General features: G+C 41.0%; 1 protein-coding gene across 9 annotated transcripts in view; it reads left to right on the plus strand.

Moving 5' to 3' along the window:
• The window catches only part of LOC102446807 (integrator complex subunit 6-like), a 72822-nt gene that overhangs the window by 17128 nt on the left and 34938 nt on the right, over positions 1-20756 (plus strand). For all 9 annotated transcript variants that reach the window (XR_012906937.1, XR_012906938.1, XR_012906939.1 and 6 more), the window contains 4 exons: positions 13807-13956; positions 16023-16112; positions 16499-16682; positions 18647-18775. Coding sequence is in view for 6 of the 9 variants with exons in the window: in XM_075941020.1 (XP_075797135.1) it covers positions 13807-13956; positions 16023-16112; positions 16499-16682; positions 18647-18775 (553 nt within the window). In the remaining 3 variants the exon portion in view is untranslated. The remainder of the gene's footprint in view (positions 1-13806; positions 13957-16022; positions 16113-16498; positions 16683-18646; positions 18776-20756) is intronic.

Genomic DNA, 20756 nt, shown 5'->3' on the forward strand with positions numbered 1-20756 from the left:
CCCCTCTGCTTTAATCCAATGCCCTCCTCCTCCCCCCGCAGAGCCAGGCATTCCCATCCCCCTGTTCTAATCCAATCCCTCTCCCCTCGGCCAGAGCCAGGCACTCCCAACCCCCTCTCCTCCCCTCTGCAAGAGCCAGGCACCCCGGCCCCTGCTCTAACCTAATGCCTGGGTCCTGAAGCTGCTGCTACGCTCTTCTCCCTCCAGGCAGTGGGGCATTTGCACAGAGCAGCCAGCCGTGAGCAGGCACTGGAGCGCGTGCTCAGAACTAGGAAGAGACACATTTCTTTATGCAAAGAGCTGCATGCGGGCTACCCCTGTTCTAAGGAATAGTAGGTGGGTTTAGGTTGTAGTGTTTAGGGCTCAGTATGGAGTGTTCACCATTAGCACCTGGTGAGTGCAGCTCTTGGGTGCTGAGTGTTCCAAATGCTGGCTTGTGTGAAGATCACAGGCAGAGTAAATGGTAGGTAGTTTAGCACCCCAAATTAAATTGCTTGCTATCTCGAAGAAAGCCTTTGTGTAGTGTCAAAGAACTGATTTTAGAAATTGGTTCTAAATTGAGAGAGAAGGACTGGAGTCCTTGCATTCCAGTGGAATAAAGAATATATACTTACACAGTGAAGCTTTATCTTGCAATTTTGTGATCTAACGTTAATACCTTCTCAGGTAACGTTACTTAAATTCCTACTTTATATTACATTTATTTTTGGCTTTATATTTAGAAAGCCCTATATCTTTGGGGTGGTCTGAACCTAAAACTTAAGTTACCCTGGCTACCTTGCTCAGAGATGTGAAAAGAGATGTAGTTGAATGTTTAAGGGTGTTTTGTTTCCTAAAAATGTTGTATGCCATTTTATGTATTTAAATTCTGGTTAATACTCTTAATGCAGCTTGGCACAAATCATGAGCAAAAAAATAAGCAGTTTATCTAAAAGTATGTCATTCACTGTTGTTTAACATACTGAAATGTACAATTAACAGGAATTTGAAAATACTAAGTTTATAATTGCTTAAATGTATGTAGTTACAGCATATCCTGCTAGATAGCAAAAAGATGCACAAATCTAGTGTAAAGCCTCTGTTTAGTTGTAAATCAACATGTTTTAATGGTTTTATCAACCAGTGAAAGAGCACCTTTTGTTAGGAAATAACTGAAGTATGCAACTAGAAAAATTTATTAAAATCAGTTATTTAAATCAAGGTTTTCCACCTAGTTATTTAAATTGCTTTAAATCAATTCCTCCTGCTCTGTACAGAACTAAAATCCATGGACTTTCTCTGCTTGCTATTACAGATTGAGAAATGAGGATAGTGCATGTTGTCTTAACTTATAAAGTGAACAACTAGGAAAACCCACTTTTTAATTTTAAGTCAAACATTTGTTTTGGAGATTCTCCAAGCCTCTGAACTGAATCCTACACCAGTTACCTTTCCTGGTTATTAAAACTATTTGTTTAAATTGACTTTTAATTTCTTATCTTTGCTGTACTGCTTAGTTCTGCTCCTTTTTCTGTTCACTTAAGCTGGTGGGATCAAAAAGTCCTTCTCTGGAGAGACGTTGGCTTTTGTCTGGAAGGAGACAGGATAGTTGTTCTGTGTGTTCAGATGTCTTTGAAGAATTATACTGCATAAGACAGACTTCATAATTCCAGAGGATGATATTTGAAAGTTCTGTTTATTTCCATGGCAGTCTGTGTCCCTTTTGCCCAGGAATGGCTTGGGGCAGCAGGTGTGTGATATTTCTCATAGTCACCAGAAAGTAGTCCCGTTACAATTCAGTTTTCAGTTTTTCCTCTAAATTCTACGGTAATGGCAGATAAACTGAAGTGTCAGTTTGCCAACATGTAGTCTACTCCATGTTAAATTCTTCATATGAAAATGATCCAGTAGGAATATGGTACTCAAAGACCTGGAAAAACTGAAGTCTCACAAGTGGAATTTATGTATAAGAAATCCAGAGAATAGCCATTTTGGCTTTTTTTATTGTCCATTTCCACACATAGACTCCTTGTTGCTCCTTGTTTCTGTGCTTGCATCTCCAACTCCCTTTCTTTCTATGGTATTCCTACCAGCAGCTGACAATAACAGCACAGGTGCAACTATTTCCCCTCACAATAGCATTTTCCAAGGCAGCAATTTATAATCCTAACCACTTTGAAAGGCTGCTGCTGACATAAGAGCACAGAGATGATTACACTGAATAATTCTAAAGGATTCCTTTAACAGTATATTGAGGGGAAGGAAGAGCAGGAATATAAAAATCCTTAATCTCTCTGGTCCAATTTCAACTCCTGGAGTACTTTGAATAGCACTGTCATTTTTTCAGTGTTCTACTCTTAGGGCAAAGTCATGAAGAGAACCTTATTACTTGAAGTGATTTTTTTTTTTGTACTATTCACATTGATTTTTTTTTAACGTCCTCCAAAGCTAGTCTTGCACTAGCTGATGGAAAACATTACTTTCACTTCCACAGACATTTATTTAACTGAAACATAGTTAGGGGAATACCGTATACCCTGCCCCCTGCACTCACATGTAATAGTCCAATTGAATCACTCATTACAAAAGAGAAATATACAAGAGACTTGCTTTATAAATTGAAGGAAATCTAGCTGGGCTCTCAAGTTCATATCTCTTTTGTGAGGGTGAGGGATAAAACAGCAAAGAAAAAGTAGGCTGCTTGGAGGACAAATAATGGAGATGAACTGTTTCTCACCTATATTTGCTAAATTATGTTGCTGAGAAGTAGAAGTAGTGTTCTTAAGAATCCCTGGTTTCAAGAGGCAGCTTTTTGAGGGTTCTTACAGCAACTAGTCTAATTGCTTATCATTTCTCATTATCTACATGCATCTCTCTCTCAAAGCCTTTATTAAAAATAAAAGCATGAAAATCATGGCATCTATAAGTTCCATGACACAAAGCATCCATAACTTGTTGAAATAGCTGCGGGCCACTGGATAATGCCATTCAGCATTATAATTAGAAAAATGTCAGTTGTTTTAATTGCACTTTCTTTCAACTGACCAAACCGCTGCTGGAAAAGTAATATGACTGTAGTTCTCACCTGGGGGGAGGAGAAGAAAAGGGGGGCTCAAAGAAAAAGCTTGAGAATCCCTGATCTAAGAGAAATCCTGGAATGAAGAATGTTAAGTCACAGTATTGTTTTCAGAAACAGAAAACCTTTGAACTCAGCATTGAAGAGGGTGTGTAAACAGAGGTGGTTACCATTAGTATTTCCTCTAAACTTTCCCATCCATGCATGAATTTTTTCCATCCAGGTGCGGAATACACTTTTCCATGTGCATCAAGGCATGTGTGACTGTGCACCACCTGTACAAACAAAAAACCTAGCTATGAGCACTCTTCTGATCAGCTGGGTGTCATTTGAATCTTTCCTAAGTGGCTGCACAAGCTCAGAGTTTACAGGAAACACTGGTTACCATGCAGTTCAATTATGTTTGTTGTCATATTTCATTTGGAAGTTATGACATGAAATAATTATGTGTGTTTTGTCACTTTCCTAATCTATATGTTAAAGGAGACTAGGAACTCCTTGCATGTATGACACCATTCCTCAGAAAACATATCTTGAGCTGCGACCTGGTTTACTACCTGAAGTTTAGCTCATTTGGCAGATATTTCTACCAGATGACATTTAGCAGTTCTGAAGAGTTGGGAGGATTGAGAGATCCTTTATAATCGTTCAGTTAAGTCAAAAGAAGTGGAATTAATTTCAACTCCCCTTCTCTCCCAAAAAAACTCTTTGTTCAACATTAAAGGTGAAAAAACTATTGGACAAATAGCTTGTTTAGAAGCAGCAAACCAGGGGATTTTGAAAGATGGGGATTCTTCTAGCTGTTTGTTAGACTATCTTCAAATATCTGTGGGGCAGATCTTGGAATGCAGGATGACTCTTTGTATTGTTAAGTTTGGGAATCTGTACCCAATTCATACTCTCCCTCCACTTTTGATGCACAGAATGGTGACTTTAAAGACACCAAGGAGTTCAGAATAGGTCTGAAAGTTATTAGCCTTGGTCTTTCCCTGAGCTTTTTATTGACCTACCACTAAAGACAAATTTAGTTTATTAAAGAAGATGCATAGATGCTGCTCCTTCTCATAGGTCTTCTAATATAGTGCTTTAGGGCACATAATCCAGTGGAGATTTCTGCTTCGAAGAATAGCAGGTAGGGTAATAGCATCTCTTGGGGAGTTCCCTTATGACACCTTAAGATCATTTGCAACGCTTACATTACATCAGAACACAAACACCTTTGGGGGACCCTGAAGTATGGAAATGAGCGTGAAAGGATGAAATCTTCAGTTGCAGTCAGTTCTACAAAAGTTACTGTACCAAAACCTGCTTCTTTCAAAGGCTCTGGTATTTTAGCTCTGCTGTCTTTAAGACACCGTACCATCTACAAGTTTGTTAATGCATCTGTGCAATAACAGAGCGCCAAACATGAAGGCTGTGTCTACACTGGGCCACTTATTCCGGAAAATCAGCCGCTTTTCCGGAATAAGCTGCGAGCTGTTTACACTGGCCCTTGAATTTCCGGAAAAGCAATGATGCTCTACTGTACAAAATCAGCCGCTATTCCGGAAAAACTATTCTGCTTCCGCTCGGGCATAAGTCCTTATTCTGGAACACTGTTCCGGAAAAGGGCCAGTGTAGACAGCCCAGTTGTCATTTTCGCGATCGGGGCTCTTTTCCGGAAAAGTGCGTCTACATTGGCCACAGATGCTTTTCTGGAAAAAGGGCTTTTCTGGAAAAGCAGCCTGCCAATGTAGACGCTCCTTTTCCGGAAAAACTTAAAATGGAATAGTATTCCGTTTTAAGCAGTTCCGGAAATTCATGCCAGTGTAGGGTGATTCACAGCTGAAATGTGTAGGGTGGCTAGGTGGAGTTCAGGGTAGGGAAGTTTGTCACCAAAATCTATGCACATTTGAGGAAAATTCCCACGCTGCAGTGCCTGGCATATTTCTGTGTGGGTGTAAATCTGCTTTGTACCAGCAGTTTGTTTAGGGAATGGTAGAAGTCCCAAACTTGTTTTACCCTCTAAAATATTTTGTAAGTTAAGTGAGTTTTTTGGGCCTCATCCCTTTTTTAGTCCAAACGAATGACACTTAATGCTTCAACTTAATGTGGTTTCTGTTTAGAAAACAGATTATCCTGTGGATAATTTTTCTTTGCAGAACAGGTACATCGCAGGCTAGTAAGCTTCCCTGTGTGGCCTGCCAGTGTGCTGCAGTTTCTGTAATGGGGAACTGCTGTTAGCGAACTGCTGTTAACCATGCCACAGAAGCTCAGGCTCTTCTTCCATTTAGTTCTAACCCTTTTTAAGACTGAGGGCTTCAGCCATGGTGGGGAGCTTAACTCTCTTCATATAGGCGTGGGGTTCTCCAACTTTTTGTTTGAGCACTCCCCTCCTCCAACGTGTATAATATAGTTTGAGTAGTTTGTGGATTTGTGCAAAATAAAGTGATACTTTGGGATTCCTTTCAGATATAAAATGTTGCATACACAATCCTGACAAATTATCTGAATGCACTACTTTTTACACTGGAATATGCTGAGTGAAAGGTTTAAATAATTATTTTTGTTTTTCATTGGAAAAAAGGCACAACTATTATGATTAGAGTTCATAAAAATACTAGTTAACACATTTAAAACCAAGTTACCTATTCAACTATCATGTTTGTGGAAAGAAAATTTTTACTTTTACAAATCACAAAATATTTCAAATTAGTTATGGGAAGAGTACTGGAAGCTTCTGATTCAGATGTACAGTAATGAGTTTCTGATTCAGATGTACAGGTCAAACCTCCCTTGCTTGGGAGCTGAATGGTCCCGAACCACAGAATTTGCTGGACGAGGAGAGGTCAAGGGCTCCCTATCTGGGTGTAGGGTTCTGCTCATGGCTGGGGCTGCCCTTTGTATGGGCTGCACTCTGTACCACCTGCCCCGCTGCCTCCAGCATCCTGCCCCCTGTTGCCTTCAGCCCTGGACAGGGGCCATCCTGCCGCCTGCTGTGCCTCCCACAGCTTCGGCCTGGGCTGCTCGCTCTGGTGCTGGCCATGTTGACTCCAGCCCTGTCTGAGGCTGCTCTCCCCGCCCCAAGCTGGGACTGCTCACAGCCACTGCACTGGGGCTGACCAGCCTGGGGCGCTCTGGTCCAGAGAGTTTTGGATTGTAGAGGTTCAACCTGTACTATGTATGGTATTTATTCAATAAAATGAATAGTGTTTGAAGTTGAAATCCTACAAATTTAAAACTTCTTTTGCTTCCCTTTTGCAAGCACAGTAATAAATTCTATTACATATTTAATTTCTTTCCTGTAAGTGTAGTGTATGCAAAATGACTTCGCCTGGTCAATGATGGGCCTCACAAGCTAGTGTTCTATAAAAGCCAGGGCTGATATTACAGGGTAGCAAGAAGGGCATTTGTCTGGGGCCTCATGCCACACAGGCCCCCACAAAGCTATATTTCTCAGGGTTCCACTTCAGCCTCATGAGGTGTGGTTTTGGCTTTCTGCCTTGGATCCCAGAAAGTCTAATGCTGGCCCTGCTTGGTAGATCCCTGAAACCAAGAGAGCCCCAGATGCCTGGTTGAGATTCACTGATATTGGCCGACAAATAGTCCTTTAAGATAATCAGGACAAGGAGAAAGTTATGCTCATTCATTTAGGGCCATGTACGTTATCACCTCTTTTAAAATAGCTTCTTACAGACTGTCCCCTGCATGTTGTATAACACACTCACTTTGATGCTACGTAGAATTACTCTGAAGCAGTAGTGCTCAAGCGTCTGTATCCCTTTCACGAGCTGATTAGTCTTGCATTTCACTCATTTTTAATTATTCTCATATAATTATAGAATAGTACACACACATGCCTCCTTCCCGGCTGAGAAACACTAATAAAGTATATAGAACAGTTTAAGCAAGTCTTGGTCAGTTTGAAATTTTATATTGCTTTTGTAAAACTAGATTAATATTTAGAAGAGCTGATATACCCCATGGAAGATCTCTGCCCCAGTTGATATGCATACCCTGGTTAAGTGCCACTTCTCTAAAGAAGTTAGTGACTCTTTTGTTTACATATAACATATTTCATCTAAACAGATCTTGCATTTAAAGTTAAGGATGAAACTAAATTCTTTATTCTTCCTGTTGTGGCTGGGGGATACAGCAGATAAAGATCTCAGAACATGGTTACCGCATATACAATATTTGCTCTTTTCTCCAAAGTGCTCTACAAACAGATACTTGAATGTGACCTCACTTTGAAGTAGAGTATTTCACTTTGAACCTGCAGTAAGAACTTACTTAGGGCAGAGTGTAAATGCCCTTGTTGAAGTTTGGTGCCTACTTTGCTGAAAGAGGAGTTTTCCAGGACATCAGCACTCAGTTTAATTTTAAGATTTTAACTATTTCTAAAAACTCCTAAGGCCTTCGCAGCGCACAGATTCAGTCTGCCCTTTTTAAATTGCTTACACCTTTCCTGCTGCAGCTAGATGTTGCATTAAAATGATCACCTAGGAGCTGAACCCTGTGAGGTTTGAGTGAACTGAAGCTAGTACGACTGCTGGCTTATCTTCCCTTTATTGATTGATTGCTGCAACATTGCTATTTATAGGTTTGTTTTAGATTCTTTTTGGAGCATTTAGGGTTAACACAGTTCAACCATAATTTGTCAATGCCATTCAGATTTTTAAATAGCCCCCAGAATCTTATTTTGAAAGGTAATTTAAGACACTTGAGATGAATTATTCTCCATGCTGTTCAATGGTTCCTTTCTGATATGAAAATTTGTAGTTACTCGGGTTTTTTTAGAATTTGAACTTTAGAATTGTTTCAGTAAGAGTACTGAAGATAGTTTGAACATCAGTTTTTTAATCTGGTAAGAGTGGTTGAACTCAGCAGTGATGGGGCCCTTTACACCAACTCTGAATTCTGATCCATTGCTGACCACTTCGTAAAATGTGAACTTGGCATCTGTATTGTATTGGAATTAGCAAATGCTAATTGGAAGTCAACAGTTACTCAACTAGTCGCTTCCCCCCCACTCCTTGCTCCCTCTATCAGAGAGGTGCAGCAAAGGGGGCGGGAGGGGGGAGCAGGATCCGGTGCCGGGGGAGCTGGCTTAAAAGCTGGTTCCCTCCAGCACCATGTATGTGGGGAGAAGGAGCAGGGGTGCAGTGGGGAACTGACGGTGCTTCCACCTTTGAAATGTAGCAAGAGCAGGGGTCTTGCTACATTTCAAAAGCAGAAGCACTGCCAGGAGCCTGGGGCTAGCTGGGGACTCAAACAGTCCCCTGCTGGCCCCACGCTCCCTGCTTCTGAAATGTACAAGAGTCCCAGCAGCGCTCTGCTTTTGAAATGTACAAGATCACTCTCGGGACTCTTGTACATTTTAAAAGCAGGGAGCGCAGGGTAGTTGGGGACTGTTTGAGTCCTCCGCTGGCCATGCTCCCTGTGGCGCTTCCACCTTTGAAATGTAGCAGGAGCTGGAGGTACCCTTATTGACTAATTGAATAGTCGATGCAAATTACATCGACTGTTTGATTAGTTGATTAATCTAAATGTAACATCCTTAATTGGAATGTGGGTGGTGTGCTGCTCTTGAATGATTACTACTGTTTAAGCAAGTATCCCAAGAGATCATGCATTTCTGTGGTGTTGCTGAAGGATAAATTACTGTTTCCATCCTCATCCTTGGGAATTGGAACTGGATATGCTCAGGGTGCCTGGCGTGCAATAGTAATAACCACCCAAATATATGGTTTTCTCCTTCAGTACCCCATTAAGAAATTGTTCCAGCACCACTGACCCCACTCCGTGCTGGAAGCAAGCTGAAATTGTTCAGTGTTACAGAGAAACAAACAGGATGAATCTTTCTAGTTTGGCACCCTTTAGACCTGACCAGTGCTGAACCAGAGAATTTGCTGGACCATGAGAGGTCAATGTTGTCTAGCAGTATTACCAACCCTTCTACTGCTTATTGGGCTCTTAGAAGACATTTGGGATAAATCAGAACTAAATAACAGCACAGAATGCTGAGAGCCAGTGCTAGTAGCTGTAAAACTTTATGGGACCATAGGAAACTTGGCCACACCCATGATAAGTGGACATCCAGTTAACTAAAATCATGCCGGACCACAGATGTTGCTGGCCCAGAGAGTGCCGAACTAGAGAGGTTCAATCTGCACTCCTCACTTCAGTTTAAACATGCTCAGAAGTATTACTAAAAATATTGTCATGTTTTTGTGGAGGTTAGAGACTGGAAGATAGTGCCCTAATGGAGAGAATAGTACTGAAGATTTGTTTTTAAAAAAAAGTGTGGATACACTTGGTTGTTGATAGTAATGAAGGTTTAGACCTGGGCTATATTTATTCAAAGATCGGTGCTCCAGAGATTGATCTTCTGGGGTTTGATTTAGTGGGTCTAGTAAGGACCACTGAATCAACTCCTGACTGCCCCCAGCAACCCCAGTATTCCACAGGGTTGTGAGGAATAAGGTAATTTGGTAGGAGAGTTTCTCCCATTGACCTCCCACAATGGGGGTGCCACAGAGTTTCGACTTAAAGTATGCCCACTCCAGTTACAGTATTTTCGTATCTGGAGTTGCATCTGGAATTGCATCTCTTCAGTTCACTTTTTCCCCCAAGTATAAACCTGGCCTTAGTTCTTTGGAAATGCAGAAACTGAACCATTCAATAATGTGTTGCAACTAAAGTGAATTTAAATTGTCTGTAATAACCAATTAAGAGCCTGATGTTAGCCAAAAGCTAACATGCCAGTATCTTGAAAGTACCAAATGATGCCTGGAGTGGGGACTTTAAAGTTTTAATCTGAATGCTTTACCCAGCTGCACTCCAAAACTTTTAACTCTCCAACATAACAAAAAGACAAGAGAAAATAACCTTTATTCCTATATAAAACTTCTTATTAGTGGATTTCAGTGTCTGGTAAGCATGCAGCTCATCTGAGGCATAGAGGACAGTTGCAGAATCAGGAATAGAAACTGAATTTTTTTGCTTCCCAACCTAGTGCTCTGATCATGCTGCCTCTCTGCAGTATTCATTTGACTAGTTTTTTTTTTTGTAAGTGCACACACAAATACACGATACTTATTTTGTTTCTATTACAGCATGGATCTGTAGTTGCTCAAGCCTTGTGTCTTGAAACTATTTTTATCAAAAATCTGTAGTGTTCTAGATATTTAACCAAGTAGTGGAAAGATGTAATCAATTTAAAAGTTGTAGAAAATGACTTTTCCAGAGTTTTCAGCTCAAAAGAGAGATCTTGTGTGATTATTACAAGATTTTGTTTCTTCAAGTTTTCTATAGATCTTTGTAAATGCCTTGTTAATTATTGAAATGCTAGTCATTCAACTAGTCATGCCCAGTGCTTATCAGTTGAAAAACTCTGCTATACAAGTACCAAGAAGGAAATGAACTCAGAAGCAACTGAAGTTCTATTGCAAGCTGATGACAAATGCAAGTCTCTCTCTCTCTCTCTCTCTCTCTGAGAGAGAGAGAGAGAGCTTTTGTTTAGAGGAATGGTCTGAGCATACAGAAATGGGAGCCACGTTTCTGATTTCCTTCTCTGGCACTGACTTCTGAGAGTTTAGGCAAGTTACTTAACTCTATCTCAGTGCTCCATTTTGTGTTTGCCTCTCAAAACAAAAACGATATCACCTGATTTTTTTAAAATTATTATTCTTGTGCACCCATCCCTATATATAAATATTAATCAGACCTGGAACTTCACAATAACTGACTAAAATTTACACCTATTACAGAACACTTGAAAAATAACTGAAGATACTATAGATTTATTAAATCCCCTAACTTTGCAGGTGAACAAGCATATTAAAAATGTCTCTACAGTCCCTTACATGTGCATATATGCTCCGTTACTCTTAAGATCAGGGCTTGAAAAGTTATTTGAACAAAGAGTCCAGCCTTTCTAGTTATAAAGGTAAGTTTCCAAGTCATAGTGTAACTGGAATAATGCTGGTTTCTGATATCTGCTGGCAGTTCTAGTATGTCTCATATTGGTCTGAGCTCTAAGTTACAGCGGCATAAACTAACAGAAGTCATTAGTTTTCATAGACTGTAAGGTCAGGAGGAATCATTACAATCATTTAATCCGACCTGCATAACACAGGCCACAGAATTCCACAGAAAGTGTTGAATTAAGCTCAATTTCTTGTTGAGCTAGTGTGCATCTTCTAGAAAGAAATCCAAATTGGGTATACAAGTGACTGAGAAACCCAGCACATCCTAAGTCATGTCAGTTATTCTCACTGTTAGAATTGTGTACCTTTATTTCTAATCTGAATGTTTGTACCTTTGTTTCCACCCACTGGATCTTCTTTTGCCTTTCCTGGTGAGATTTTCTCCCTGTATATACATAGTGATTGAGTTGCCTCTTATCTATCTTAGATAAATTAAATTTAGCTTCTTAGTCTCTCCCTGGAAATTGCAGCTCTTTTTGGAATCTTTTTCAATTAGCGTATGTCCTTTAAAAAATAATGAACATCATTTTAAAACACAATATTCTAGTAATGATCTCCTGCCACCCTTCTACTTTTACTCTACATTCCCTGGCTTAATGTGTGTAAATGGGGATAATGATACTGACCTCCTTTTCAAAGTGCTTTGAGATCTGCTGATGAGAAAAGATAGGTTGTTACTGTTCTCCCTGAGGATTGCATTTGCTCTCTTCACTACTGCATCACATTGAGATCTTATGTTTGGTTGGCTGTCCACTGTGATCAGCCTGTTAGTCCTTTTGAGTTGCTGCTTTCTAACTTGTCTACCATCTTTATAAATGTGATCTACGTTCTTGATTTCTAAAATGTATGGCTTGCATTTAGCTATATTAAAATGCATGATGATTAAGTTAACCCAGTTTGCCACGTGACCTAGATTGTTCTATAGGATAAACCTGTCCCTATCACTATTGCATTTTGGCAGTGAGTCATCTGTGAACTCTACAATTATTTTACAGTTTCTTCAGTGCCTCTCTTCAAAGTTTTGGCTGGTTGCTGATGGGCCAGTATATGAGCTGGGGAATGTGAAATCCTACTGCTTAGCCCTTTTTCTCAAGGCTTAACTTGGAAGGAAAGCGCCAAAACCAAAGCAACTCAAACAAGTCCTCTGTCCTTAGGGACTTCCCTTAGCCCTCATCACCAAGATTTCCCAATCCTTACAGCTCTTCCCAAAAGCTTTACAGTCCTCTTCCGCTGAGTCTTTCTTCCACAGTCAGCTCTTGCAGCTATCTCCCACTCTGGCTTTCTGATGAATAGCTTTAGAGATCCTTCCTCTCTTCTTACGTCAGGAAGCCTTATATGCAAGTTTCTCTAGATCACATGACTAGGAGCAGGCCTACAATCACTTTGGAGTTTCAAAGGGCAATAATAGGTGCAGTGGGGCACAAGCATGCCTTCCAAGGCCCGGCACTTTTTTAGGTGGGCAGTCTTGACACTAACAAATTTAGTTTCATTCTGCTGCTACTCATATTAAACATGAATACCAAAGGCAGGGGAGTGAACACAGGAGCTGCTCTTGTGGTACCCTGTGGGGAGCAGGGATTGGAGCTATTTAGTGTAGCTGATTCAAAACTGAGGCTTAGGGTAAGAGGTGTAATAACACTTGCACATGCACACACCTGCCTCCCTTGGCCAGAGAGCTGAGGGAGTGAACTATAAATACAGGAGAGATGTTCTCTATTCCCCATTTCAGCAATCAGGAGTCTCAAGGGTGCAGAGGACAAGACAATGTCCCTTCTCCCATACAGCAGTGGTGTTTGGGGGATTGGGACCTTGCAATTATCAGTTTTCAGTTTCAGGGTAGCTGCCTGGCAGGAATCTGAGCCAGTTTTCAGTAGTAAGGAAGAAATTGCAAAAGCAGAGTTAGAAATTAAAGGGTAGGACATAGGAAACCAGGGTAGGAGAAAAGTGTGTTTTACAATATGGGTCTGGAGGAAGAGAATAGAGGAAAGCATAAAAGAGACATGATCTTTAACATAAAGGAAGCACAAGAAAAGAGAGTGAGTCACATTTCTGAAACTTGTCTCAGTTGGTTGACTATTCAGTTTTTTTAAAAAAGTCCCTAGTAAGTAGTATACAACTGATATCTTTTGAGTTGTGGAGTGGACATCGAGTTGGGAGAGAGAATGTGTTGGCACTGGTATCTTTCCCTGGCTACTAGGATTAGTCCTTGAGCATGTGTTGCTTATGTTTTTTTCTAGCCCTGGGTGAGGCAGGTTCGGAGCGGAATTGCAGGATCCCACAAGTGTAGCTCCTTGTGTTCTCCCTGCCTCTCCTTCGTCCCCCCCCCCCCCTGTATTAGGTATTCATGTGTGATTACTAAATGCCATTCATTTGACACACTTTTTAAATCAGATGTTCTCGTTCTCATGGAAGTACCTAAATAGTTCCATTAGTCACTTCTGTTCTGCTGCATCTTTCATAAAAAGAGCTAAATAGACACAGTCACTGTTTCAAAACCTTAATACTGTGTGAATACCTGTCAGTCTTCCACTTTGTACTTCATATTCTTTACACATCACAGTTATGTGGGAAGATACTTGTGTGACTCCTGTGTGTGGTGTTTTTGTTTTTTTTAAATGTGTGCTTCATACAAGCACAACAGCATCTACCTGCTGATGAGAAATGTAATTTGCCTTTGAGAGGAAAGGTAATAATCAAACCTTTCAGTTGATGATTGCCAGATCACTACTAAAATGACCAATAATCTGTCATTTTGTGTCTCTTTGCATAACTGCATAACAGGCTGGATGGAAGGAAAATCATGCAACCTTCATGAATGAACTGAAAAACCTGCAAGCTTCAGGTTTGACTACCCTCGGGCAGGCTCTCAGATCCTCGTTTGACTTGCTAAATCTCAATAGATTAGTGTCTGGAATAGACAATTATGGACAGGTAAGAAATGTGTGTTCTTTCTTCAAATAGTATCAGCACTCTTTATAACCATTTTTGCTTTGTGGCTGTTATTAAATATCGGGAGATGGGGAGAGTGATAGAGAATGAGTAAAATGAGGGGTCTGCTTTGATCTGTAAAATGGGTACTTTCAATCAGATCAAAGGTCCATCTAGCCCAGTATCGTGTCTTCCAACAGTGGTCAGTGCTAAGCACATCAGAAGGAATGAGCAGAACAGGCACTCATCAAGTGATCCATTCCCTGTCACCCACTCCCAGCTTCTGTCAAACAGAAGTTAGAGCAGGCCTGGGCAAAATACAGCCTGTGGGCTGTATCTGGCCCACCAAGCCACCAGATCTGGCCTGTGGAGGCAGCAGGGAGCCCCAGGCAGGCTCGCCTGCTTGTCCCGCAGCCCTGTGCACAGTGCAGAAATGTGGCTGCAGGACTTCCTTTCTGTTTCAGAACTGGAGGGAAGGAGGAAGTCACAGGAGCTATCCTACTCCCATCACAATCCCATTGGCCGGTTTCTGGCCAGAAACCAGCTAATGAGAGCTGCTTGTTTGAATAAAAGGCAGCCAGGAAGAACCATGCCCCCTCTCCTTGGTTCAGTTATTAAGTGAAGCACATAGCCAGCCTGCCAGCTTGCCTGGCTGGGAAATGTTTTAAGCTCTGCAAGCCTTTGCTTTGGAGGCAGATAGGCTGATTTGGCTGCTGGCTGGTAAATCTCCTGACCACAGCCTACCTCTGGCACCCCAGCTCCTCCCTGCCTCAACCCCTCTCCTACCACTTAACATACCAAACCTTCTTCTTTCTCCTTCTTGCAGCCATACCCCTCCCAGATCTGGCTCCCCAATCTCCTGCCTCAGATCACAGTCCCCTTCTACCCTAGGTCTCATCCTAAATCCTTGCACTCCAGTCCCCTGCCCTAGGTCACAACTGCCTCCGTCACCCAAATTCCCTCCCAGCCTCCAGTCTCCCCCCAGATCCCTTACCCTAAGCTCCCTTCTGCACCCAGCCTCTCCTCCATTAATATCATGGAAGAGTGCGACCCTCAACCACTTTCCAAAATCTTGGAGTGGGCTCCCCCCAACCCCCATCAAAAATTATTGTCCACCCCTGAGCTAGAGCCACTCAAAGCGTGGGATTTCATCCTGGCTAATAGCCATTGATTGACCTATCCTCCATGAACTTATCTAGTTCTTTTTTGAACTCTGTTACAGTTCTGGCTTTTGCAACTTCTTTTGCCAACGAGTTCCAAAGGTTGACTGTGTGTTGTGTCAAGAAATACTTCCTTTAGTTTGTTTTAAACCTGCTGGCTATTAATTACATTTGGTTACCTCCGGTTCTTGTGTTATGTACTATCAGTCTTCATAAACTACACATTATAAAAATAGAGATTTGATTTTTAAAACTCAAGTTCTCGTGTCAACAGCAAGCCACATGCAAACATTTCATGCATATATTTATGTTCATTTTGTATGTGCGGGCCCATACACTTGGAATCTTAAAATTTTAGTCGTTTCTCAAATATCTACTCCAAACTCTGTGTTTGTTTGACTTCTCAGTTTGGTATTTTAATAACGTGTTACCATCTGTGTGTTTTAAAAACAACAAAAAAAACTCAGTTTGAAAGATTACTTTTTCCTCTAAGTCAAGTCTCCGGAATGTATTTTACAGTGTACTGATCTTTTTATTTTTTTCCCTGCAAGGAGAACCAGCTAAAATACAAATGCTAGGTAGTGTCACAGAGGTTCTGTTCCTAACCCTCACCTTTTGCATAAGTGCTAGTAATCTGTGACTCTGTGGGTGGGGTATCTGAGTTCTGTCCTAGTGGTCAGACTGAAGTATAAGTGGCTTTGATGTTCAGTATTCTCAGCTGTGAAGTTCTCCATGTCCACAGATTTGTCAACAACATCTCAAGCTTTTTTAAGGATTGTTTGAGAACTTAGTATCTGCCTTTGGCATCTTGTGTTTTATGTGCTGTAAATTGTGTTAGTTTGTAAATGTACTCATCAAGTTTAACTGAAGTATAGTTACTGTTTTACATGGTTTTTATTCTTTCTCTAGGGAAGGAACCCTTTCTTTTTAGAGCCATCTATATTAATTACCATCACAGATGGAAACAAGTTAACAAATACTGCTGGTGTTCAAGAGGAGGTAAGACATTGTATTTGTTTTACTTTTTAAAATGATTACAGAGAAATATTAACTTTTTTAGGTATCTTGTTAACTATTGACAAGTATTTCCATTTTAACATCTGTGAACTTGGCAATATGCTTAAAGAATTCTGAACTAGATATATATTGGTGATTGTTTAGCTTCATTCTGCAGACAACTTCTTAAGAAAGGTGGACCAGCTTCCCTCCCAGTGTCCTCCTGCCTGTTTGCTTAGGTGCTGGGAGTCCAAAGGCCACAGGTTGAGAACACTACTTAAGAAAACTGGTCCTTCTGTTTCCCTTGTTTTGATGATGATTAGTTTGGGTACATGTCTTCAAATGAGTATCTGATCCCTTTCAGCTTTCTTCAAATCTCTCTTTATTAGCTTCATCTTCCTTTGAATTCTCCTTTACCTGGAAGTGAACTAACCAAAGAACCATTTCGCTGGGATCAAAGGCTGTTTGCTCTAGTACTGCGTCTGCCAGGAGCCTCTTCTGTGGAACCAGAGCAACTAGGGAGCGTACCCACTGATGAATCTGCAATCACACAGATGTGTGAGGTGACAGGAGGTAATTGGATATTGTTTTGCTTTGATTTTAATATGGAATTTGCCTTTCTAAATTGTCTTAATGGGATACTGGCGGGGGAGGGGGAGAAAGGAGGACGAGAAGTAACTTTGCATCTAAATTTTCTCACCATATACACAACGTTCCACTCACCTGTTTAATGTGTCAGCATAGCACTGCTGAGTTTGGGTTTCTACCTTGTAAGATAATTTTTAAGTTTAAAAAAATATGGCTCTTTTAAATCTTAGACAGCTTTTTTTTTTTTTTTTTTTTTTTTTTTTCATGTTCAGCTTTGTAATCCCTTCTGCTTTCTTTATAAAAGGCTGGTCTTCTTCGAAGAATGACTAAAAATGAAACCACATCACCCATCAGATCTATTCCTTATGTAGTCAATAAAATCTACTTCCTTTAATAACTATTTACTTCATTAACCCTCTGGTGCTAACGCAGCTAAAAGGAATGAATTACACATGAATGAGCAAAAGTATCAACCACAGTATTGAGCTGTGCAAATTCATGGCCATGAAAAATGCATCACAGACTGAGATGTCTGGCGTGTCGTGCATCATCCCCCTCCCCTCCAGTGAAATCGGGTCATTTGTGTGCTTTTACCCTATATTATATAGCTGTGATGGGCAATCACTAATAATAAGTGGGCTGCATGAGTGGCCCTTCTTTCATCTCAGTGGACCACAGACTGGCCACAGCAGTCTGCAGCCCACTGCAGTTCCACCGGTGGCCCCAATGAGCTCCTCTCCCATCCCCCACAGTCTGCCTGTGGGGCACTGGAGCCCCACTTAGCACCTTCTCCTCTCCCTCCCAGCACTGATTCATATTCTTCCTTGCTCCTCCCTCTTCCTTCCGTAGCTGGAATGCTGTGAACAGGTGAGCTGGTCCCTTGGCAGGTGGAGCCCTAAGTGATCTACAGGTTGCCTACCTCTTATATAGAGTTCATAGGGGAGACTAATGTTTTTAAATTGAGGGTACTGACCCAAAAGAGAGTTGCAGGGAGGTTGCAATGTTATTTTAAGGAGGCTGCAGTATTGCCACCCTTACATCAGCAGTGCCTTCAGAACTGGGTAGCTGGAGTGAGCAATCGTGCCTCACCAGCAGCAGCACAGAAGTAAAGGTGGCAATATTATACCATGCCACCCTTACTTTTGCACTGCTGCCTTCGGAGCTGAGTGGCTAGAGAGGGGCAGCTCCTGACTAAGGGCCCAGCTTTGCAGGCAGCAGCGTAGAAGCAAAGATGGTAATATCATTTAAAAACAGCAAATAGTTCTGCAGCACCTTAGACTAACAAAAATGTAGATAGTATCCTGAGCTTTCGTGGGCACAACCCACTTCTTCATCTCAAAGTGGGTTGTGCCCACGAAAGCTCAGGATACTATCTACACCTTTTGTTAGTCTCTAAGGTGCTGCAGGACCATTTGTTTCCCTGCCTCCCCTCCCCTGTTAGACTAACATGGCTACCCCTCTGATTCTATATCATGCCATCCTTACTTCTGTGCTTCTGCTGGCAGTGGCTCTGCATTCAGAACCAGGATCCCAGGCAGCACTGCTGCCAGCAACAGTGCAAAAATAAGACTAGTAGTTCCACAGCTCCTTTTGGGGACAGGATTCCTACAATTACAACACATTGACATTTTAGATTTAAATAGCTGAATCATGACACTTACGACTTTTAAAATCTTATGGCTGTGAAATTGACCAAAATGGGCCATAGTTATAATGCACAGGGTTGAAAAGGCCAACTTGATTTCCAAAGTCTGTATTGTTTGCACCGTGGAAGTATTGTGCCACTTCTGTTGATTTGGATTTGTTGCTAAAGCAACTCTGCAGTGGTGATTCCATGTAAAGTTGAAAGAGCCTTGACACATATTATAACTTTTTTAATAAACAGTATCCTTCCTTCTAGTTAAGGTTTGTTGAAACTTAGTTTCACTGCATTGCTCTCTTACTTGTAGGTCGCTCCTATTGTGTGCGAACACAAAGAATGTTGAACCAGTGTTTAGAATCTCTAGTTCAAAAAGTTCAGAGTGGTGTTGTTATTAACTTTGAAAAATCAGGACCAGACCCTGCTCCCATTGGAGAAGGTACAGTAAATATTCACTTTCATCTCTGTGGCCATAATTATATGCAAATGTTTTGTAAGCTCAGTGTAGATCTTTATTGTGTATAGGATCTGAGATTTTTCCTTAAACTAACTTGCTTTGGGAATGAAATGCCTTTATTGCTTGTTCTTTCGTTGACTAAGGAACCGTAGCTCAAAAGACAGAAAATGTCCAACATTTCTACTTATTCCCATTGTTAAGTAGTGGATGCGGTGTAGTTGTAACTCTGTCCCAGGCTATTAGAGAGACAAAGTGTGTGAGGGTAATACCTTTTTATGTCACCAGCCTTTGTTGGTGAGAGACACCAGGTTTTGAGCCACGCAGCTGAAAAGGAGCTCGGTATCATATACAACAAACTTGAAAGTGTTTGTCTCTCACCAACTGAAGTAAATAATAGAGGTATTAATAACTTTGTGTTGAAATAATTGGAAAGTATCCAGGATGCATTATGCACACTAATCTTGAGAATGCTATATAAATTTTCAAAGCAGTATAGGGATGAAAATATATAAAGCTGTTAGATTTTGAGGTACAGGCAGTCCCCGGGTTACGTACAAGATAGGGACTGTAGGTTTGTTCTTAAGTTGAATTTGTATGTAAGTTGGAACTGGTACATATTGTAGGGGAAACTCTAGCCAAACATTTCTCCAGAGCTCAGTTTTATTCTCCCACACCTCACTTCCCTCAGTCCTTTATTCTCAAGCTGAGGTGTCTGCTGAGAAAAGCCGCTCCGCGTCTCCCTGGTCTGCTGGGGGGAAGTAGGTAGTGCGGGGTTGCCTCACCCCGTTTGTAAGTAGGGATCCGATGTAAGTCAGATCCATGTAACCCGGGGACTGCTTGTATTTAAAAACCATCTTAACTTTTTTTAAAATACCTTTGAGTTGTGTGTGCTTTTTATTTGGCTTGTCTTCAGTAGACTTGACCAGACTCACCTTCAAGTAACTTGAGATCTTCAGCATGTTTGTCAAGGCTCGTGTATTTACTCTCTTCCCTCCACCCCCCCCCCCTTTTTTTTTTGTATATACCATTGGGCTCAGCCTAGGGTTAAGAGTAATGGATTATTCTGAAACAAATACTGGGGGAGTGTATGCACTAACCTTTTGAAATGAGCGAACTATTTAGAGTTAATTGCCAGTCAGTGAATTTAGTTTAAAATGTCTGGTATTAACAAACCCTTAGCACACAGAGGCTGTCTCTTCTCTACTCTAGAAAGAAGGTGTATTTTAACATTTGTTGCATATGTGAAAAATATACCTTTGTATTACCTGTTGTAGATGAGGCTTTTGAAAGCTACTGCATCAGATACCTGCTAGTTTACAGTTCTTTAAGAGCAGCACCATTGATCATGGTTAAGGATTCTTCAGTATGTTACAACAACAGAATTTAATCAGTCTGGGAGATACTACCTATTTAAAACCTTGTAATTTGAAGAGAGGTGGAGGAGTGAAGAGAGGGCTTTCAGCTTCTGCACATGTCAACTTTTGTGACTTTCCCTTTCACAATTTCTCTCATTTGCTTCTCTTTCTGCATATTCAATGGGGTGAACCTCACAAACGGAGGAAACTGTCAAATGCACAAAATGAGTGAAAAAAGAAAAAACATTTAAATTGATACATTGTAAAGCTGTCTGATTTTTAATGTTTTTGGCATTGTGCTGCTTGAAATTGATCACTCTGTGATCCATCAAAACCTTTCTTTCCTAATTGCAAGTGAAAAATTACGTGCTAGGACAGGAGACAGAATGTGGGAAAAAATATATTTGTTACTCATGGGGCAATTTGTTGAGGCAGAACTCCTAAAAGTTGTACACCAAAAAATGAGAGAGCTGGTCCCTTTACATGCTTATGAAGACCCTTTTCTCCAAGAACTTAGACACAGAAAATCATACACTTAAAAGCAAACTTAAAGGCACTTGGAGTATGCAAATAGAACACAAAAATAAAGTATTTCTTTTGGGGGCCTT

Source organism: Pelodiscus sinensis, chromosome 13 (genome assembly GCF_049634645.1).
Source record: "Pelodiscus sinensis isolate JC-2024 chromosome 13, ASM4963464v1, whole genome shotgun sequence".
Lineage (NCBI taxonomy): Eukaryota > Metazoa > Chordata > Testudines > Trionychidae > Pelodiscus > Pelodiscus sinensis.